This window comes from Vulpes vulpes, chromosome 2, assembly GCF_048418805.1.
Source record: "Vulpes vulpes isolate BD-2025 chromosome 2, VulVul3, whole genome shotgun sequence".
Taxonomy (NCBI): domain Eukaryota; kingdom Metazoa; phylum Chordata; class Mammalia; order Carnivora; family Canidae; genus Vulpes; species Vulpes vulpes.
Window position 1 is genome coordinate 88,165,341 of NC_132781.1, and position 23,115 is coordinate 88,188,455.

The window sequence follows — 23,115 nt, forward strand, 5'->3', positions numbered from 1 at the left end:
AACACAGAGAAAGACCAGAGGACAACAGAGAGAAGGCGGCCATCCACAGGCCAAGGAGGTAGGCCTTAGAAGAAATCAACTCTACCTATACTTCAACCTGGTATTTCTAGCCTCCAACACTGTGATTTCAGTTGTGTTAGCCACCCAGCCCATGGTACTTCACGCTGGTAGCTCTTGCAAACTGGTACAAAAGGTAAAGGAATTTGTCCAAGTTTCCATAAGAATTTAGGGTCAGAGTTCTGAATCTTCCAGAACTGCAGTCTTCCCATTTAACCACAGAGCACACACACGTACATAATAGAGGAGTCACTCAAACTCTAAGTGGGTTTTTTCCCTACTATCCAGTGAAACCATAGAGGCCTATAATGGGAAAATGTGTGCAACTCAAACACTACTGCAGGGGACCTGAGAAGCCTAACTCTGGAGACTCACATCTGACGTCCTGGGGCACAGGCCAGAAAGAGCGCAGCGAAGCGGCCTGTGGCAATGTGCTGAGGGAAGCTACAGGACCTCTGTCCCCTCCCCAGCTGGTTTCAGCCTGTTCCGGGTGCTGGGTGACTTTGCTGCCACCACCAAACACACACCCAGCTTAAGGGTAAATGCCTCCTCTGTTCCTGTGGTGCCTAAGAGCTTATGTAGGGGCTATTTTTGAATGACTGTGCACAAAGAACAAATAAATAACTCCTGCTTAACTGCAAGCTGCTTCAAAGCCAAGTCTCTAAATCTTCGGATGCTCTTCTAATATAGAATGTCCACGGAGCACCCTCTCTCTCCCTGTACATTTGGTCAGAGTTCTCCACACCTCACCTTTTCTTCTGGCCTCCACTCCCAGAGATGACATATGGGCTGGGCTGGGGGAGTCTCTGAGGGAAAGAGTCTCCAGCCTGGGCAACTGGACAGACGGGGCTGCCATTCACTGAGATGGGCACATCTGGGAAGGACCACGGGTCAGGAGAGAGACAAAGAGTCTCAGTCATGCAGGAAGACCTGTGAAGTTGGATGTGAGCCTGTCCTGAGCTGGAGGCAAGCCTCAGAAAGTCTCAAGCAGAAGGCTGACTGGTGAATGGCCTGCTCATTGGAAGCATTTCCTTCATTTCTCAACATGGATCCATCTTTATCAGCCATATCACACGTTCCACCAAAGCAACTTCCCTTTTTGTAGATGCACAGTGAGACTTCTCTTTTGATATATTAAGGTTGGGCTCTCTGCAGAGACAGGAGTAGGAAGCATCCCCCCTACATCCCCCACAATGCCCTTCCCCTAACTTTGACTCCTGCTGCCACCTGCTCCTAAAATCCTCCCTTCATCCTCCTCCATCCTCCCTCTCCACATGCAGCTACCCACTTGCACCCATGCTACTTGTTCAAGCTTCCTTTGCCAAAGGGAATGAGGTTGTTTGCCTCTCATCAGCCCTTTTGCAAACACTTTTTCTGCTACAACCATCAGTGGGAAGCTGGGGCTATCTAGTCTTCAGATGCCAGCCAGGCCTTCTGGGGCTTGCTGAGGAATAATGCTCAGTGGGTGGCAGTAAGTGTGGCATGCATGACTTCCTTCAAGCAAAACCAGAGGGATGTGAGCATTAAGACATCTTGAATCAACAGGGAGTCAATGTTTGTCAATGAGGCAGCTCTCATAAAGCTGGCACCTCTGCATCTAGCCCTTCTCTGTGCCTTTCCAGAAACTCTCACTGCCCTCAAGATCAGAGCAGCCAGCCCTGGGCTTGGGCTGGGACTCCAAATAAATGAGCTGCAATGCTGAAAAACCATGTTATGCCCAGTTGTTCCAGTTATTTCAGGATACTTTTCTGCTAACAGGTTGTCCCTGATTGCTACACATTTCCACAGGAGCATCAAGCTGTCAACCCAATTCATCCAAAGCTGACAACTCTTTGATCTGAGGCCTTCAGAGTAGGACGTGTTTATTCTAACAAGTGTCCTATGAACACCAAGATTCTTTCTTATAGTAGGTTAACAGACACAACAAGATTACACAAGTATCTGAAAATATCTAGTCACAAAATCAGATATTTCAATAGCGAGGGACATTCAGATTTCTCCAGTATTTGGCTCCAAGAGATCTGATCAGTGAGATTCAGGGGAAGTGGCAAAAAAGCCATAGACCCTGATCAGGGAAAGCAGCCGAATGAGTCTGACGCTGCTCCCAGTTAGGCTAATTGTGTTCCATGAACATACATGCGCTGCAGGGCAAATCTGCATTCTCTGTAAACAGAGAGCAGGCCTAGGGAGATGAAAATAGTCATGGGGAGGATTTAGAGACTGTCTTGCCTTGTTAGTATTAAAGTTTTCCATTGTAGCAGTGTCCTTAGAGCTTATTTTGAAAAGCAGTAAGTCAAGCAATTTGCAAAAGCAAAGGTCTTCTTGTGGAAACAACAAAGTGTAGGATTTGAGTCTGCTTTGCTGTGAGCATTTCTGCTACTGACCAATGAGTGAAAAGATAAAATATGTAATTGGAGCTAAAAAACCTCAAGCATCCACAAGTGTCCAATTTCACGCTCAGAATGCTGGGTCTACAATGTCCACAATAGCCAAACTGTGGAAGGAGCCGAGGTGTCCATCGACAGATGAATGGATAAAGAAGATGTGGTCTATGTATCCAATGGAATATTCCTCAGCCATTAGAAACGACAAATACCCACCATTTGCTTTGAGGTGGATGGAACTGGAGGGTATTATGCTGAGTGAAGTAAGTCAATTGGAGAAGGACAAACATTATATGGTCTCATTCATTTGGGGAATATAAATAATAGTGAAAGGGAATAGAAGGGAAGGGAGAAGAAATGGGTAGGAAATATCAGAAAGGGAGACAGAACACGAAGACTCCTAACTCTGGGAAACGAACTAGGGGTGGTGGAAGGGGAGGAGGGTGGGGGGTGGGTGTGAATGGGTGACGGGCACTGAGGGGGGCATTTGACGGGATGAGCACTGGGTGTTATTCTGTATGTTGGCAAATTGAATACCAATAAAAAATAAATTCATTATTTTAAAAAACAACAACAAAATTCTGGGTCTAGTACTAACCAGTGGGCTTTTCAAAGCCCATTTGTTAGAGCAGGAAGGTAGTGAGGGAAGGCCACGCTGTGGATTAATGAGCTGAACACCTAAGGGGGTGGTGGGTGGGAGAGCGTTTTCATTGGTATTCAGTACTAGGCTCTTTAACAGACCATTTACTACTGGGAGAACTCTTTCCTGTTTGCTGAATTCTTTTCAAGCAGTGGATTTCTTCTCACAAGACTTGTCAAAACTGTATTTCCTTGATGCATCTGTTGTTAATGTCACCAGCATTTCTAGGGAAGCAAAATGAACAGAATCTGAAAGTCCAAGAAATCACATGAAGCTTGTTCTTCTTCCTGGCTGGCTTTTTAACAATGGACTGGTTAAGAATCAGGCTGGCGAGAGTTCAAATCCTTGCTCAGCCATCGTCAAGTTAATCGTCTTCACTTAAAGGTTCTCAGCTGGAAAGTCGGGGACACGATACCACTTCATAGGGTGATCAGGGAATTTGCAAACCGATGCGAAAGGTGATTCTTACGCTTGTTTCTTAGAACCTTGAGTTTCCCTCGTGGGGTTGCAGGAATTGCTCGGGGGGGGGGGGGGGGGGGGGGCAGGGCGGTCCTGCCTGATCCTCCCACTTGAGCAGGTCTGGGGCCTGCGCCCTGATGCCCTGATGCCCCCGGGTTCCCGGGAGGGGCTGGCCTTGCGGGCGGCCGGGAGCTCCGTGTGGGGGCAGCGCTGGTGCCCACGGGGGTCCCCTGCAGCAGCCCCTCATCTTCCTCGCAGCCAAGTGTGCGAAGGGAAGATGGTGCGGGGGGGGGCGGGGTGCGGGGGGGGCGTCGCGCGGGAACCTTCCCGGCTCCGTCGGGGGGGCGGGGGCCCTTCTGAGCGGGGCCTGGGAGGGAGCCGGCCTTTCCCGGGCCGGTACCGGCGCCGCGCCCTGGAGTGTCCGGGGAGCTGGGCCTGACAGGCCGCGGAGCCGCCGCTGAGCCAGTCGCTCCTCGAGGCCGGGCGTGCGCCGTGGGCGAGCCTGAGCGCCGTGGGCTCGGGCGCCCGCAGGACGAGGAGGCCGCCCCGGCTAGGCCCGGCCCCGCGGCGCTGGGCGCTTGTCCTCTGCGTCCTCGTGCGGGCCGGACTGTGCTCGGAGCCCACGCACCGGCCTCCCCTCGCCGGGTCCGAGGGCGGCACGACGGCTGCGAGCGTGGGCGCTCCCGAAATACACCCGCGGGCACCTCGCCCGTGGGCCCCGGAGAGCCGCGCCGCGGGCACTCGGCGGGCGGGGGCGTCCGAAGCTCGGCGGAGCATCCACGGGGCCGCCGCGGCGGGTCGGCACGGACTGCGGGGAGCGCCCGGTGCCTCCTTTCCAGGCGGCTCCGTCTGCAGCTCCAGCCCCTCGGCTCCAGGGCCTTTGGGGCTGGGAGCGACGCTCTCTGCCTTTTCTGACCCAAGTCTTTGCAAGCGGTACCGGGCGCTGGCGCCCAGGGCCTGGGTCCCCCACCGCGGAGGCCGCGGCAGGCCGGAGGCACAGGGCGGCGGGGGCGCCCCGCGGCGGCGGCGGGGGAGGGGGCGGGGGAGGGGGCGGCGGCGGGGGCGGGGGCCGCAGGCGTTGGGGCGGGCGCCCCCTCCCCCCGCAGGGTCTCCGCCTGGCCCTGGGCTGAGGCCCCGCAGACCTCGCTGCGCTCCCCGGGCTGCCCGGGCCGAGGCCCGCACCTGCGCCCGCGCCGGCGCCCGGGGCTCCCCTCCGGGGCTGCGGGGTCCCGTCCGCTGCAGCTTCAGCGAGTCCCGAGCTCGCCGAGGCAAGGCCGGGCCGGCCCCCGGGGTGCAGCGGTCGCTGGGCCGGAACGGGGACAGCGGCGGGCGGGCGGAGTGGGGGCGGCGGCCCGGGGCGCCTGGGCGTGGGGCCGGGGGGTGGGGGTCCGTCCGCTCAGGGCGCTGCCGGCCGAGCGGCACGCGGCGGGGTCGGAGCCCGCCCTCACCGACGGCTTCGCGGCGGCCGCGTCCGCGTCCAAGGGGAGCCTCGCGCGCCGCCGGCCCCGAGCCCGCCCTCGGGCGCCCCCTACCCGCCGCCGCCCTCCGCTGACACGGGCCCGCGGCTGTCGGTCCGCGCCTGGGGGGGCTCCGAGGAAGTGGCAGCGGCCCCCGGCCCGACGCAGCCCCGGGCGGTAGCAGGAGGCTGAGGCCGGGACGCGGCGGCAGGCGGGAGGGCGCGGCCAGGGGGCCCGGCGGGGCGACCGCGGGGCCGGAGCGGGGAGGGCGGGCGGGGCCGTCCGCGCGCCGAGGCCCGGGACAGAGACCGGGCGTTGCTTTGAGCTGAGAGATGCACCTCAGGCCGAACGCCGGGAAACCACAGGCGCAGGAAGGTCAAGGCAAGACCCGCGCGGCGCGGGGAGCCGGGCTCAGGGACGCGGGCGGCGGCTCTGGAAGGGGACCCGGAGCTGGGGGCGCGGGGCGGGGCGGACCCGTCGCGGCGAGGGGCCCGGCGGCAGGCGGGGCCGCACCCCCTGGGCCGCTGCGCACCACGGCGGCGCCCGGCTCCGGCTCCCCCCGGCCCCCGAGGCTGCTGAGGGCGGACCCCGCGGACCGACGGGCGTCCCGGGGGAGACCGCGCCGTCCCCACCTCCCGGGCGCGGCGGGCGGGGCGTCCGAGGCTGTGGCAGCCACACGAGTCTGTCTGAGGGACGGGGGGAGGGGCGAGGGGGAGGGGCAGTGGGCACGCGCCCCCCCAGGGCCACCCCTTCCCTGTGTGGCCCCACACACGAGCCCAAGTCGGCTTCAAGCCTGCCGCCCTCCTCCTGCCTCCTCCAGGCCGCGCTCGGCTCCAGCCCTGGGCAGCCCCTTCCCCCCGGGAGCGGAGGCCCGGGGCAGCGTGGACACCGACAAGCCCCCGGAGCGGCGCGCGGCGCAGGAGGCCCGTAGAGACGCCAACAGGGAGGAGCGCGGGGCAGTGGGGGCGCGAGCTGGAGGCGGGTCCTGCGGAGCCCAAGGACAGCGAGGTCGCGGCGGCCTCTTGGACAGGTGACCTTGAGCGGTGCCGGCCGTGGGGGCACAGGGCGCAGGGGCCTGCAGTGGCCCAGCCCCGAGTGCCGAGCGCGCCCCGACCCAGGGGGCGGCAGGAGGCCGCACGGGGGAGACGAGGCTGGAGACTGCCAGAAGCGGCCTGCAGGCTCGGCCGCACGGAGCGTGCACGGCTGTTCTGACGACCGCCTGTGAAGCTCACGTTTCCTTTTTAAAAACGATCTTCATTTATTCATTTTACAGAGAAAGAGCACACCAGGGGGAGCACACGCAGGGGCGGAGCGGAGGACACGGAGAGGCGGGCTCCCCTGAGCAGGGAGCCCGGAGCGGAGCGGCCTCCATCCCAAGGCCCTGGGGTCATGGCCCCGCCCAAGGCCAACACTCAGCGACTGGGCCACCCCGGCGCCCTAGTGTTCTACTTAGGAACCGCACGTGTCAGTTTCGTAGAGAGGCTGCCACATTGCCACCTGCCGGGCGGATTACAGCACAAACAGCTTGGTTCCCTCAGGGCTCTGGAGGGCAGGAGTCTCAGTGAGGCAGCAGGGCTGGGTGCTCTCCGAAGACCCCTTCCTTGCCTCCCAGCCTGCTGGCAAACCCCGCCATTCCTTGCTTACAGCCGTTTGCTCCATCCTCTGCCTCCATGATCACAGGATATTGTTCCTACGTCTCCCCAGGTCTTTCTCCAAATCTCCCTCTTTAGAAGGTCACCAGTCATTGGATTTATGACCCATCCTAATCCAGCATGACTTCATCTTAACTAATTACATCTGCAATGACCCCATTTCCCAATAAGGTCACATTTGCAGCTTTTGGACTGGCATGAATCTGGGGGAGGTAACCACAGCATGTTTCTTGACAGGTTTTCTTCCCTAATGAGGACAGTGAAAAGCCATATAACAGGCTAGTTGAAAATGAGCTCTGGAGTCCGGCTTTCTGGCTCTACAAGTCTGACCGTGTGCCCAGAGCAAGGTTTCCTCCTCTGTAAGCCTAAGCATCTGCATCTGGGAATAACAGCAGTTGCCCTGAAACTGTGATGAGGATTTGATGAATTAAACTATGCTAGATGCTGAAGCTACTGGGCATCCTATTTTTGTTCTTGGATAGGTTTGGAGGGGCACCTCTTTTCCACCATATTCTCTAACTGGTTACTGCCGGTGATTTGGTAAACTATCACATACCTTTTGGACCTTCTAACCACCTTCTTAACCTTCTGATCTTCTAACCACCATCCTACTAAATTCTCATTGTTTTCCAGTGGTTTCTCTCCATTTTCTTGGTAGCCATCACACTAGCTTTAAGGTCCTCAAAAAACATTAACATGTAACATTAAATGATTGTGGAACTCCATGAATGTCTGCAGGAAGAAATGACATTCCAGAAAGCACGTCTGTTACCGGAGACCGGTTTAGATATTCTGCTTCATGCTCATAACAGGATGAATGTGTGTCTATTTTATTGTCATATCATTTGATCCAGATGAAATCAATTCAGCTTCATGTGGGCAGGGGCCTGTTTCTGTCATCCTGGTGGATTCCCACCGTGTACAATACCTGTAGACAGGTGCTTGGTACTTCCGACTCAACTTCTGAGCAGATCGTCTGCAGTCAAAATGACTGACACAGGAAGGGATGATTCGTCCTGGTCATCGTATACAGAGAACCCTATCTCACGAATGTGCTAGTTGTTTTTTTTTCCAGGTCTAATCAAAGAAGGGCACAGGATTAGTCTTGAATGCCACTCTTTAACCCTGCATTTGAAGTAATTTATTTATATAAACAAAGTTCTTAAAATAAAGACCTCAACCTAAATCATCCACTAAAAGACACAGGAAAGCTTATAGAGATCTGTGAAATCTAAACACCATTCAGTCAGATACTTCTGAACTAATTTCTTATGGTCACAGGTTCTTCCAGAAGGCCTTCTACGATTACAACGGACAGCACAGGAGCCAGAATAAATCTTCACCTGAGTGCGTGTGGCAACGTAGACATACAGCACCCTCTAAACATGTTCAATTGAGAGATGAATAAAAGCAGAGCATGTCAATGCTGACCACTGAACTCTTGAAGCTTCTAACGGTAAGTGGCTCAGTATTCCTTTAGCAGCTTCACACATACAAACGTAAGAAAATCAAACAGGAAAACTGGAAAGGAAGTCAGCTGAACTGGTCAGGTCCACAATCCATCACCCGTTTTGTGACTACAAAGCACACTTCTACAATTCCCTCACTGTCCTGAGGCCAGGGGCGGGGGCGGGGGAAGTGGGGGAGTAATTTGTTTTTAGATATAGTAAAGACTCTGCATTCAGTAACAGCAAATCATGATCTTAATGAAGTTCTATATAGCATTTTCCTCACAATCTATATAGTTTAAAAAATAAATCTTCTCAAATATCCTTTTCCAGTTTCAGCCTGAGGGCATGTCTCCTATTTCTCATCTTTTTCAACGAGGATATGAGCTTTCTCTGGTTGGCCTTTCCAAAGATGGTCCATGTTTCTAAGATCCACCCAACAGTCTTGAGATGTTGACTCCAATGAAGCCAAAGGGGATAAAGTCATTAAAATAATATAGGTCATCAATATAAAGATGACAAGCTCTGATAGGTCTCTGTCTTGTAACATCTCAATAAGAGGTTTCTAAGAAGTGTTCAATACTTTTTTGAACTGCTCAAGACTCTCAAGAATAATAATACGTTCACACACAACATCCATAAAACCTGTTGAATTTTATCTCAATATAATATTCAAAAAAATGCAGCAGGAAGGCACTATTTGTTCTATGTATTTATTTATTTATTTATTTAACACTTATTAAGTACCTACAATGAACCAGGAATTATATTTTATTGTTTAAAAAATTCAAAGCTGTAAAATATGGCCCCAGGTGAGAGGTTACCTAAAGCAGCCGGAAAGGATCAAAATCACTCACTCCCAAAATTCTGTTTTGCAGCTTGGCTAAGGATCAACCTCAAGATGGAGATGCCCCCGCCAAAGACCGAGAAGGAGCTCGGAAGAGCCAGCCCAGGAGAGGAGCCAGATGATGGGTCGGAGGCTCTGACACCAGCCTCACCTAGTGCATTAAGGCATAGGTGCACATCTCAGATCTTGGTAGGATCTCCCACCTTGCCCTCTAATTTGGTTTTAAATCCCTGACTTCTTTCCCTTTTCCCAGTTAAAAAAAAAAAAAAAAAAGGTAAAACAAATTAAAAAAATTTATTGGGATATATACTTATTCTCCCAATGATTTAATTGTTGTTTAAGTCAAATCTAAAATTAAAGTCAACAAAATGTGTGGTTTTCTTCATCCTCCATTAATGATGAGAACCGTCCTTTCAAAAACTACACTAAGACAATGTCATCCTAAATAGCAATCCGGCTTTAACTGTAGGGCATTGAATCACCTTGAAACAAATTACAGTCACTATGATTAACCAATAGGTACTGTACTGGGTATTGTTGGGGTTTCTTTTTGGCAAACTTAGAACAAACCAGAGAACAAAATTTAAGTCTTCATCATCATGTAGAAAAATAAAGTAAACCTAAAGTATATACCTATGTGTCAAGTGATTCATACTGCAAAAGTAAAACTAAAATCTACACTTACAGCAAAATTTTAAAAATCCTTAGTGCAAGAAACATAACCAATTAATACAGATCAATACTTATTAATGAGTATGGAAAATCTTCCTATACAGAGGTAGAGTCCAGTGCACAAGGTTAAAACAATATTCAATAGTCTAAACAAGACTGAGTCAAGGTTTTACGGAATCCACGTTAAGTTTTAAGTTATCAGACTGTATGTACATACATACAATAAATAGACTATACAATTTTTTAAAGTAGTTTAATAAACTCCACAAAATAATAGCAGATGCATTGAAGTATTTACATAATTCAATTTTCAAATCTCTCTCATTCAAATAAAAGGGATAAAAATAAGCTTTCTGCTTTAAAGGCAGCAGAACCTCTTTCCTGAAATGGATTGGTAAAATAAGATACTTTACATGAGAGGAACTAATTTATGCTTGAGAGGTATTCATATTCAGCTAAGAAAATATGTCCCTTTTTAAGCTATATAGATTAGGGAATATAAAATATTTTCTACATTTTTAGATCTCTATTTAAAGTTCTAAATCCAACTCTTACTTGAAGAGAGAAGCTCATTTTGGTACCCATACAGAGTATATCACACCATTATAATGGAAAGATAATTAACTTTTCAGATTCTGCATGTTTGCTTTTGAAAGTTTAGGCCAGAAAGAACCTGACGATATTTCTGGTCCAAACAATTGTTTACACGATACAAATTTCATTGAAATCTAACTAGCATTGCACTTCTGGCCCAGGGATCTTGGGATTTCAACTTTTTGAGCCCCTTCTATCTCCGAAGTACGTTTCATCAGAAGCAGGCATGTTTGAGGCGTATGACTTTAGGGGACCCAAGACTAGTAAGATTTCAAAGTTTTCCACATTCACATAGCAGGAAGATGTAACACAGAGTATCTGCTGCCATTTCCCTTGCAGAGGCTTGAAAAGGGAAAAAACTTAGAAGCCTGTCATTGTGACCCAAGAAAATATGCAAAAACCCAGAGCACTCTATGCTTCACTGATTCAGATTCTTAGACTTGATACCAAATTTACTCTGATATTCTATCATTAACCCTTTTATTTTACTTGATATAGAAGATTCTCATCTAGCCCATCAGGAAATTAGGAGAGTCAGAAAATGAAGAAGTACAGTCCTAATTAATGAAGCATAAACCTTCACAGTTTGAATTTTGTGTAATTTCTCTAAACACCCACAATGAAAACGCAAGTTGAGTTTTTTATTCAATCATCCTGTGAAAAATACCTCAGTCAATAGTAACATTTTGTCCTTCAATGATTTTCCACTGGAATAACCCACCCCCCTTGTTTTTTTTTTTTAATTTTAGATTTTTAAAAATTTTTATACAAATAGACTAACTTTGATTTAAAGTAAACATATAAAAGTTGAGAAGAATATTGCTTGCAACAATGGACACGGACATAGAGGAGTGAACTGGGCTGGGGATACAGAGAGAGGCGGCTCCTGCTCAGTAACCACAGGCAAACACCTAGCACTGGAGGAAAACTTCTACCAGAGGACACGCTCCGTGGCATACTGTTACTTCAGCCCATAGAATCTGATTGATTTATAACTACGATTTCAGGTCAGAGGCAAAAAAAACAAAAACAAAAACAAAACAAAACCAACTGCGAGAAAATTGGAAGACACAAGCACCCATATGATCTAGAATTTTCTTGGGGTGAGGAATAAGGACGGAAAGGGATACTTTTGGTTCAGTACTACAGTCAAGTTAATTTTGCCACCGTTGAAGAAAAACTATATAAAATAAAGGTGTACAGAAATATAACAAGCGCATCCCACTTGTAAGGAAGAAAGCTCAGAAGACAGCTCGCAGGAATAGTGCACAGAGATATGACCAGTACTATTTATTTGGATGTCTGTGCCATGGTGGGTACAAACTATATCCTCTGCTCTGTGGGACCAAAACCAAAACAATAAAAACAAACAAAATCCCCCAAATCCCAAAAAAGCAGCTAGAAGGAATGCAAGAAGTCTTACAGAACATACTGATCCAAACGGAGGTGGATAAACGCAGGACTCTTGTCTTTAATGCACATCCGACTTTGTTACCTATGGTTGTGTCTCTCCATCATACTCATCTATCGACCAGATGGGGACATAAGAAATGGCCAAGCCATCTGACCTTTTCCCTGCCTCTACACGACTTCCCTTTCCCTTTGTTTCCTTCTCCAGGATGAGTCTTTTTCCTCCATGAGGGAGTGCTGTTAATGATGATGGGGAAAGGCATGGAACGGGGTCTCCGGAACACTGATGTTGCTTCCCTCGAGGCCTAGTTGTGTGAGGGCCACACAGCGTGGAGACGGTCATCAAGGTAGCCTGACAAAGCTATCAATTTCAATTTAAAAAGAAAAGGAAAGGAAAACAAAACCAAAACCACCCCAAGTCTGTCTTTTCTCACACTAGAGGAGAAACCGAGGGATGGTGTGGCCTCCAGCAGGCCCCCCCTCCCCATGGTTAGGAGATGATGGCCGGGGACCACCTCGGCAGAGTCAGATTGTCAGCACTCGCTGACCGCTTCCTCATGGGTCTACGCAGGTCCTTGTACTTGTCCTCGCAGAGGCGAGAGATGGCCTAAGGGGCAGAAGAGAGACAGTTCAGGTCAGGACCATCCTGCAGGCACCCTCCCTCCCTCACTGCTGGGGACCCCACGGACAGCACTGCTCGGAGTTCACATGCTGCAGCCCAGTCCTGTGCGCTCACAGTGGGGCTTACAGACACAGGCCCCATCTCCCTGTGCTGACTGAGAAAATCACCTCAAAATGGGAGACGACTATAGAGTGTTGCCTGGGCTCAGCCAGACCCAGGTTCAAGGCTGGTGAGCCGCTCAGGGCCACAAGCCGGGCCTATGTCTCCATCGAGTCCCGCACCCTTGTCTGCACATGGGGTGAAGAGCACCCACCCGGCATGGCTATCGTCATGCCCCAGGGCTCTGTGCTGTAGAGAGTGCTTAGAACATCACTTGGCAGCAATTATGTGAGACCAAGTCACAGCAGGTAGAAGTCTAGTGAAGAACGAAACTGGGCAGGAAATGTAGCACAGGGAACATGGGGACCATCCACATGTCCTCACAGTCTCGACTAAAGACAGAGAGATTCTGGTGGGAGGGCCTCAGCCAGGAGCAAGGCTCGGCCTTCCCCAGGGCTCAGAGCCCAGCCATGGCTCTTTCGGGGCTGCTGCTGGGTGCAGGTTGGGAGCACGTGATGACAGATGCTGAGCCAGCTCACTCACTCCAAATGCCCTAGCCTTCTGTCAAAATGACCCAGGGGTGCGGCTGACTTCACTCATGATGATACAAAAAGGAAGTCTTCTAACTTGTACACAATTCAAGCAATAGGCCAGGGGTGAGGCAGGGGCTAGGGAAACAGATACAGTACCCACCTGCCATGAAGTCACCATCAGGGACAAAGACACAAAAGTGGCGGACCTGATGACATCACCATGGCTCTCATGGGGATGATGACAGTCATCCTTCCAGCTGCTCTCTCTGCTTCACCTTGAGCTCACTCTGTGAACTCTTTCCCCATACTTTCCTCTCCCCTCACCCACTCCGCTCTGGGCCTCCCCTCCTCTGGCCCCCATCACCTGAGCTGGCTCCCACTGTGGGTTCTGAAGCAGCTCTTCCCTCAGCCGGAGGTTTCTGCAAGAGTCCTCATGCCACCAAAGCCTACTCAGTGAGGCTCCTGATGACAGCAACCCCTACCCTATTGCTTCTTTTTTACTCACCTTCTAACATATGAGCCAGTTTATGTACTATGTTTACTCCAGAGGGCAAAGTCTATCAATTTTGTTCATGATAGTGCCTGGTAACCAGGGCCTGGTATCAGAGGACACTGAGCAAATATGTGTAAGTATGTGTCGAGTGGATGTGTAAGTACCAATTAAGATTGCACATAACAGAGGCACGCACATATCAGGGCAAGGCCAAAGTACTGAAAAAATAGGGCACTGGTACCGGTTCGCATTCATTTTCCAAAACCTACAACTGCACTTTACACAACAACTCCAGGGACAGCAGGAAGGGGGCACTAGAGGAGAGATAGGAGCTCCAACGGACAGGTGAATGAGGGCAGGAGATAGGCTACAGCACTGGGCATCCCTTGTGTGAAATACGTTTCATACACATGATCCAGGTGACATACTTAAAGAGAAAAATCACATTCCTTACAGACATTAGAGCAATGACTTTTTAAAGTAAGTTATTTTCATTTACTTAAACTTGTTGAGATAACTGTCGTTTCTCAGCTTATAAACAGTACACGGTCTGAGTGGAATATTACATCGAGTTAGTAATGCACTACCTTATTAGGGATTTCATTATGCAAACTCTTAGCTTTAATCCCACCTTCGGCATGCATACAGAGATGTGACTTGATTTCAAGGAGAAATGACCAGGCTAATGAAAAGATACCGTGCACCTGCTGGCTCTATACTCTACCCTGTGACCCACACACACCTACTTGGCCATCTGGCAGCATATCTGGGGACATACAGAACTTCAGGTAATAGCCACTTCTAATGTGTCTCACCCCCCTTGCCTCCATGATGGGGTTCAAACTTGCTAACCAAATAGACTAATGGAGACACTGGGGTCTGGAAAATAAGGAAATCCCATTTCTTAGAAATTACTTCAGAGAAGTGCGAGCTGCTCTTGCAGATAGTGCTTCTGTCTGGCCCTACAGAAGAAGGTCTGCATCTCAGTAAGCTCCGACTCTCAGGGGAAGAGAGAATGGTTATGTCAGGACTACGGTTCTTCCTCTGCCCAGTGAGCCTGTGGAGCCAACAAGCACTCCCTGGTCCCACTCGGGTAACCTGCCGGAGCTGACAGCAAACACCCAGACCCCCAGCTCAGCCAGCCTGTGTGCCCACAACTCGGCTGAGCTGCACCCCTAGACACCCCTCCTCAGAGAACCATAGACCTGCCTCCCTGCAGGTCTGCAGATGCTGCCAGGAGCTGCGCGCTCCTCAGCTTGGCACCAGAGGAACCAATGGCCACCAGGGCTTCCAGAGCCTGCTGCTCAGGCTGAAACAGGGGGCCCAGCCACGGAGAAATTGAACACACAGTCAAATTTCATGTGTGTGCTCAAGAAAGTCTGACAACACCCGCCTAGGAGCACATCCTTCAGTGGAAGGGTTTTCCACTTCTTGCTCAAGAGAACTGGGAGACTTAAATGAGCAGCTGCTTCCTAATGGCCAGCACACAATCACAGCAGAGTGGCTGAGTTCTGAAAACTTCACGGGGTTATTTTAAACAGGGCTCAATAATCCAGTCTATTCCACAGTTTTACTAAGTTTCTTCTTGGGATTAGCATGTTACTTATTTTTTACAATTTTATTTAAAATTTTAGCTTTCTTAAGCTTGCAATCCATAATAATCTCTTTCCCTCTACCTCTAGACGTTGTTTGATTCATAGCTACTAACCCTATCAGACCACCACTCTAGCCATCTTGACCCTGTACTGAATAAGGGGATACCATGTCACTCAGATTGGACAATAAGACAGCACAGACCTCTTGGGTCGCACCAAGCTCGGGACATGACTATAACATCTACTGCTTTGATCAAAGGGTCTATGGGATGAGACCACAACCGTAGTAACGGTAGAGGTACAAAGGGCCTTAGCACTCCTGCTCTGGAGGAAGGGGTTTCAGGAGTGATCCTCCTTGTCACCCCACCACTTTTTATCCGGTCAACAACAGTCAAACAGGAAGAGCTAGGTGCAGATATGACACTGAGCTATATATACAAGTTATGAACACGAAAGTTACACAGCTTAACAGTGAAGGCCCTAAATCCAGACCAAAACCAATGGGGCTGGCCCCAGCTCTAACTGGACTGTGGAGAAAAGATTTTGAAAAACATAAAAAAATAAAAAGCAGAATATAACCCTTTGGGATTTCCAGTCATTAGGCTCATCTGGTATCTTTTTTCCTTATAAAAGTGCATGTTGAGAAATACTATTTTGTATAAGCTTATTTTTTAAAAAACAGGTCTCTTTTTTTAAGATTTTAATAGAATCGATGCACACTAAATAAAAACATATTAAGAAGGTTATTAAAATATGATTGTATGAATTACAAATCCACTAAATGAATCGACTAACTCTAAATCCAAGGCAGCCTGTCTTATTTTACAACAACACGCAGTGGGAGGAATTGGCATTGTGACCTCACACCTCCAGGACACGCACATGATGCACCTGCAATAGCGCACCACAAACTAGGATGTTAAAGCATCTTACCTCAAGCTTGTGAGCCCTTTCCCTGCTCAGGGGCTCCAAGGGAAAGCTCAGGTTGTTTGCTTCTGCCAGAGAACGAAGATCAAAATAATACTTGGCATAAACACTGGAAGGAACATTGATGTTGAACTGGAGCAGTTCCAGAAACTGCCGCTCTAGTTCATTCCTGCAAAGCAAAGACAAAAATAGCACATGTTTAGCTGCCGGTATCAGGCTCCGTGCCCTGCTAAGGCAAGCTGCTAGAGACCAGACTCCAGAAAATTGCAACCTCCAGGGAGGAAAGCTATCTAATTAATTGCCTGATTGGACCCCAGAGTTACAGTTTAACCACCAAATTGGTGTTAAAGGCTGAATGATCAAGTGCCCAGAAGGATGAGGCCTGATTAATCGGGATGATCACCTGGCAGTGCTTCAGGGTGAGACCCAACACACACAGCAGGCTCTGGCTACAAAGCTCAGCACGAACCATCAAACGTGAGACAGATGAAGCAGTCAACAACTGTCAAGTGGAGTCTGGTGAGAAGTCAAGATAGGAACCCAGGGGAAAAGCCTCTGTTAGACGCAGACGCCTGTCTTTTCCTCAAGAGCCCTTTCCTACCTCCTGGAAGAAGAGTGGAGGAACTGCTGTAGGGCCTTCCTCAGGCAAGCAGGACGGAGAGAATGAATCGCAACCCTGGACTCACAAAAAAGGGAACCTACCAACTCTGAAGAAAGACAGCAGTTGGGTTTTCGAAGATGGCGGAGGAGCAGGGCCCTCACCTCATGCGGCCCCACGAACCTACCTAGATAATTTTCATATCATCTGGAACACTTACTAATTCGACCTGAGATTTTAAGGGAGAGCAGCCGGAATGCTACAGAGAGAAGGGTTCTCCCTTCTAGCAAGGTAGGAGGGGGGGGGGGCTGGAGGGGGGCGAAAGCCTCCGGGACAGGAAAGCCCAGGCCCGGGGAAGCCGGACCTTTAAAAATCCGCCCCGGCTTCTTCCCGGACAGAAAGGCGCTGAGCAGGGTATTGGGCCGGATCCCAGGAGGGGCAGTGGTGGGGCCGCCAGGCTCCCGGGGTCGCTAACGGAGGAAGCGCCCGGGCGAGGGCACCACACCCCGCGGGCCGAGCTCGGGGAAGGGCTGAGCGCCTGGCAGGGCCTCGGGGAGAAGCTCGGGCGGCGGCTCTGGGCCGAGGGGGCTGCGCCTGCTGCCTTCGGGAGCCGCGGCCTGGGGAGTGTGACTCCAGGAGCGCAGGCCCCGGATCCAGCGATCCTGTGCTCCCCCTAGAACGGGAGGAGGTGGGGAGGGCACAGGACAGCGAGGGCTCTCCTGCTGCCCGGCGCCCTGTGGGCTGTGTAGATGGTGCCCCCGCGCCGGCCCAGGAGCATCTAGGCCAGTGTGGACTGGGAGACGGCGGGAGTCACTGCGGGAAGCTGATACCAGGGCTGGAGACCTGGCCGCCGCCAGTGCTGTTGTACCTCCTTGTTTCACCCTGTGCCTAAGAGGGGTGGGGCCACCAGGGGACAGAAGCCTCAGGGAGTAAACAGCTCCCACTGAACCCAAAACCCGGCAGGGGGCGGGGCAGCTCCCACAGGTGCACACACCTGAGGATCAGCACAGCAGGCCCCTCCCCCAGAAGACCAGCTGGAAGGACAGGGGAAGAGCAAGTTCTTGACCGAGCAGCGCTGGAAAGCTCCAGGAGAAGTCGAGGGATTTACACTACATAAACTAGAGGGTACCCTTCCTTCCCCCACCCTACACCAAGCAGAAGAAAAATAAAGATTCGAGCAGAACTCAATGAAATAGAGACCAGAAGAACTATAGAACTATAGAACAGATCAACAAAACCAGGAGTTGGTTCTTTGAAAGAATTAATAAGATAGATAAACCATTAGCCATCCTTATTAAAAAGAAAAAAAGACTCAAATTAATAAAATCATGAACGAAAGAGGAGAGACCACAATCAATACCAAGGAAACACAAACGATTTTAAAAATGTACTATAAGCAGCTAGCTATATGCCAATAAATTAGGCAATGAGAAGAAATGGACGCAATTCTGGAAAACCACAAACTACCAAACCTGGATCAGGAAGAAATAGAAAACCTGAGCAGGCCAATAACTAGTAAGGAAATTGAAGCAGTCATCAAAAACCTCCAAAGACACAAAAGTCCAGGGCCAGATGGCTTCCCAGGGGAATTCTATCAAACGTTTAAAGAAGAAACCATACCTATTCCACTAAAGCTGCCCCTAAGGATAGAAAGAGATGGAGTACTTCCAAACTCCTTTCATGAGGCTAGCATCACCGTAATTACAAAACCAAAGACCCACCTAAAGGAGAATTCTGGATCAATATCCCTGATGAACACAGATGCAAAAATTCTCAACAAGATACTAGCCAACAGGATCCAACAGTACATTAAGATTATTCACCATGACCGAGTAGGACTTATCCCCGGGATGCAAGGCTGGTTCAACACTCATAAAGCAATCAACGTGATAGATCATATCAACAAGAGAAAAACCAAGAACCATATGATCCTCTCATTAGATGCAGAGAAAGCATTTGACAAAACACAGCATCCATTCCTGATCAAAACTCTTCAGAGCGTAGAGATAGAGGGAATGTTCCTCAGCATCTTAAAAGCCATCTACAAAAAGCCCACAGCAAATATCATTCTCAATGGGGAAAAACTGAGAGCCTTTCCCCTAAGATCAGGAACATGACAGGGATGTCCACTCTCACCACTGCTATTCAATATACTACTAGAAGTCCTAGCCTCAGCAATCAGGCAACAAAGAGAAATAAAAGGCATTCAAATTGGCAAAAAAAGAAGTCAAACTCTCCATCTTCGCAGATGATATGATGCTGTATGTAGAAAACCCAAAAGACTCCACCCCAAGATTGCTAGAACTCAGACAGCAATTCAGCAGTGTGGCAGGATACAAAATCAATGCACAGAAATCAGTGGCATTTCTATACACTAACAATGAGAATGAAGAAAGAGAAATTAAGGAGTCAATCCCATTTACAATTGCACCCAAAAGCATAAGATACCTAGGAATAAACCTAACCAAAGCAGTAAAGGATCTATACCCTAAAAACTACAGAACGCTTATGAAAGAAATTGAGGAAGAAACAAAGAGATGGAAGAACATTCCACGCTCATGGACTGGAAGAATAAATATTGTGAAAATGTCTATGCTACTCAGGGCAATTTACACATTCAATGCAATCCCTATTGAAATACCATGGACTTTCTTCACAGCATTGGAATAAGTAATCTTAATTTGTGTAGAATCAGAAAAGACCCCGAATAGCCAGGGGAATACTGAAAAAGAAAACCAAAGCTGGGGCATCACAATGCTGGATTTTAAGTTATACTACAAAGCTGTGATCATTAAGACAGTGTGGTACTGGCACAAAAACAGACACATAGATCAGTGGAATAGAAGAGAGAACCCAGAAATGGGCCCTCAACTCTATGGTCAACTAATATTCGGCAAAGCAGGAAAGATTATCCACTGGAAAAAGGACAGTCTCTTCAATAAATGGTGCAGGCAAAACTGGACATCCACATGCAGAAGAATGAAACTGGACCATTCTCTCATACACAAAGATAAACTCAAAATGGATGAAAGATCTAAATGTGAGACAGGAATCCAACAAAATCCCAGAGGAGAACACAGGCAACACCCATTTCAACTTGGCCACAGTAACTTCTTCCAAGATACATCCATGAAGGCAAGGAAAAGAAAATTTAAAAATAAACTATTGGGACTTCATAAAGATAAAAAGCTTCTGCACAGCAAAAGAAACAGTCAACAAAACTAAAAGACAACCTACAGAACGGGGAGAAGATATTTGCAAATGATGTATCAGATAAAGGGCTAGTTTCCAAGATCTATAAAGAACTTCTTAAACTCAACAGCAAAGAAACAATCCAGTCATGAAATGGGCAAAAGATGTGAATAGAAATTTCACCAAAGAAGACACAGACATGGCCAACGAGCACATGAGAAAATGCTCTGCATCACTTGCCATCAGGGAAATACAAATCAAAACCACAATGAGATACCACCTCATACCAGTGAGAATGGGGAAAATTAACAAGGCAGGAAACCACAAATGTTGGAGAGGATGTGGAGAAAGGGGAACCCTCTTACACTGTTGGTGGGAATGTGAACTGGTGCAGTCACTCTGGAAAACTGTGTGGAGGTTCCTCACAGTTAAAAATAGACCTGCCCTACGACCCAGCAATTGCACTGTTGGGGATTTACCCCAAAGATACAGATGCAATGAAACGGCAGGACCCCTGCACCCGGATGTTTCTAGAAGCAATGTCCACAATAGCCAAACTGGAAGGAGCCTCGGTGTCCATAGACAGATGAATGGATAAAGAAGATGTGGTCTATGTATACAATGGAATATTACTCAGCCATTAGAAACGACAAATACCCACTATTTGCTTCCACATGGATGGAACTGGAGGGTATTATGCTGAGTGAAGTAAGTCAATCGGAGAAGGACAAATATTATATGGTCTCATTCATTTGGGGAATATAAATAATAGTGAAAGGGAATAGAAGGGGAAGGGAGAAGAAATGTGTGGGAAATATCAGAAAGGGAGACAGAACATGATGACTCTGGAAAACGAACTAGGGGTGGTGGAAGGGGAGGCGGGCAGGGGGTGGGGGTGACTGGGTGATGGGCACTGAGGTGGGCACTTGATGGGATGAGCACCGGTGCTATATGTTGGCAAATTGAACACCAATAAAAAAATAAATTTATAAAAAATAATAATAATAATAAAGCCACTCCCTCTTGCTCAAATCCTGGCCTGCCTTCCCTGCCACCTCCGCACTCCTGTCCCGTTTTCACAGCAGGATGAGATTAGGACAGAGTCCTCTCAGAGTCTGATGACTTGGTGAAGTGACCCACCAGAAGCAGACCAAGACTCAGGTCCACAGAGGGGATAGGATGGTGCTATGTTAGTTTGAGGCTACAAAATATTCAGGTTCCTGCATGTGGGGCCAGATCCAAGAGGCTCCATGTTCAGTAGGGTCAGTGGAGGTGGGGTCCAGGTGAGGCCTGGCACCTGGGACAGGGTTCATCAGCCTTCAGACTCACTCACAGGAGATGGTGACAGGGATCCTGCCAGAAATACCCTGCCCCAACCCTCATTCCTCCCCACCAGAGCTCTACAGTTCTAAACTCAGTTCATCTCTGACTTCTATAAGAACCCTTCCTCAATCTCTCCAGCCAAGTTGAGCTGGTCTTCTCCATTCAGTCAGGATAATTCTTGAGCGACTAAGTGTATGTCAGGTACTGTGATAGGGGCCAGGTGTTGCAGTTTCCAGCTGTGAGGAAACGAGTAGGGGAGACTGATTGAAGGGGACACTTACAGTGGAGTGTGATAGAGGGCTATGTAGTGTGTTTGGGAGCACAGGGTGTTTCATGGGGAAGGTGATGCTAAACCTCCATGCATGACCTAGGACCAGTGCTCAACAAGTAGATCCATCATCGCTGAGAACTTTTCTCCCTCTAGGTACTAACTGTCAAGAAATGAACCTGATCTAAAAGATAATTGACATGGGGAAGTTCTCCAAATAGAAGTTTTAAAATTTATTTTGGCTACCCATCATTCATTTCCATCAAACTATAAGTGGGTTGGCCAAATGGATCGTAATACCTGTGTGGCTCCTTTACTGACCAGTCTCTGGAGGTCAGTGGTTCTAGAAGTTTGGGCTGGGGCCAGAAGCATTAGCATCCCATGGGAGATTGTTAGAAAGTCACATTCTCTGGCCCACCCCAGACCTGCTGAACTGGAGACTGGGGTGGGCTCAGCAATATGTGTCTTAGCAAGCCCTCCATGTGATTGGATGCATACTCACATGTGGGAACGACTGCTCTTCTTCTTCTTTTTTTTTTTTTTTGTATATTCTTTAATTGGAGTTCGATTTGCCAACATATAGTATAACACCAGTGCTCATCCCGCCAAGTGCCCCCCTCAGTGCCTGTCACCCAAGTCACCCCATCCCCCCACCCACCTCTCCTTCTGCTACCCCTTGTTCATTTCTCAGAGTTAGGAGTCTCTCATGTTTTGTCACCCTCTCTGATTTATCCCACTCATTTTCTGCCCTTTCCCCTTTATTCCCCTCCACTATTTTTTATAGTCCATGTATGAGTGAAACCATATGATTGTCCTTCTCCAATTGACTTACTTCACTCAGCATAATACCCTCCAGTTCCATCCACATTGAAGCAAATGGTGGGTATTCATCGTTTCTAGTGGCGGGGTAATATCCCATTATATATACCACGTCTTCTTTATCCATTCATCCTTTGATGAACACCAAGGATCCTTCCACAGTTTGGCTATTGTGGACATTGCTGCTAGAAACATCGGGGTGCAGGGGTCCTGCCGTTTCACTGCATCTGTATCTTTGGGGTAAATCCCCAGCAGTGCAATTGCTGGGTCGTAGGGCAGGTCTAGTTTTAACTCTTTGAGGAACCTCCACCCAGTTTTCCAGAGTGGCTGCACCAGTTCACATTCCCACCAACAGTGCAGGAGGGTTCCCCTTTCTCCGCATCCTCTCCAACATTTCGTGTTTCCTGCTTTGTTAACTTCCCCCATTCTCACTGTGAGGTGGTATCTCATTGTGGTTTTGATTTGTATTTCCCTGATGGCAAGTGCTGCAGAGCATTTTCTCATGTGCTCGTTGGCCAAGTCTATGTCTTCTTTGGTGAAATTTCTATTCACATCTTTTGCCCATTTCATGATTGGATTGTTTGTTTCTTTGCTGTTGAGTTTAAGAAGTTCTTTATAGATCTTGGAAACTAGCCCTTTATCTGATACATCATTTGCAAATATCTTCTCCCCGTTCTGTAGGTTGTCTTTTAGTTTTGTTGACTATTTCTTTTGCTGTGCAGAAGCTTTTTACCTTGATGAAGTCCCCATAGTTCATTTTTTATTTTCTTTCCCTTGCCTTCATAGATGTATCTTGGAAGAAGTTGCTGTGGCCAAGTTGAAAAGCGTGTTGCCTGTGTTCTCCTCTGGGATTTTGTTGGATTCCTGTCTCACATTTAGATCTTTCATCCATTTTGAGTTTATCTTTGTGTATGGTACAAGAGAATGGTCCAGTTTCATTCTTCTGCACGTGGCTGTCCAGTTTTGCCTCCACCATTTATTGAAGAGACTGTCCTTTTTCCAGTGGATATTCTTTCCTGCTTTGCC

The 23,115-nt window shown here is 48.9% G+C and overlaps 1 protein-coding gene across 7 annotated transcripts in view; it reads right to left on the reverse strand.

Annotated features, from left to right (window-relative positions):
* Window positions 1-8,796: 8,796 nt before the first annotated feature.
* Window positions 8,797-23,115, reverse strand: part of CCNY (cyclin Y) — a 235,079-nt gene continuing 220,760 nt past the window's right edge. For all 7 annotated transcript variants that reach the window (XM_026000812.2, XM_072749172.1, XM_072749173.1 and 4 more), the window contains 2 exons: window positions 15,896-16,058; window positions 8,797-12,227 (listed from right to left, as the gene is read on the reverse strand). In XM_026000812.2, the coding sequence (XP_025856597.1) occupies window positions 12,111-12,227; window positions 15,896-16,058 (280 nt within the window). In that variant the 3' untranslated portion in view covers window positions 8,797-12,110. The remainder of the gene's footprint in view (window positions 12,228-15,895; window positions 16,059-23,115) is intronic.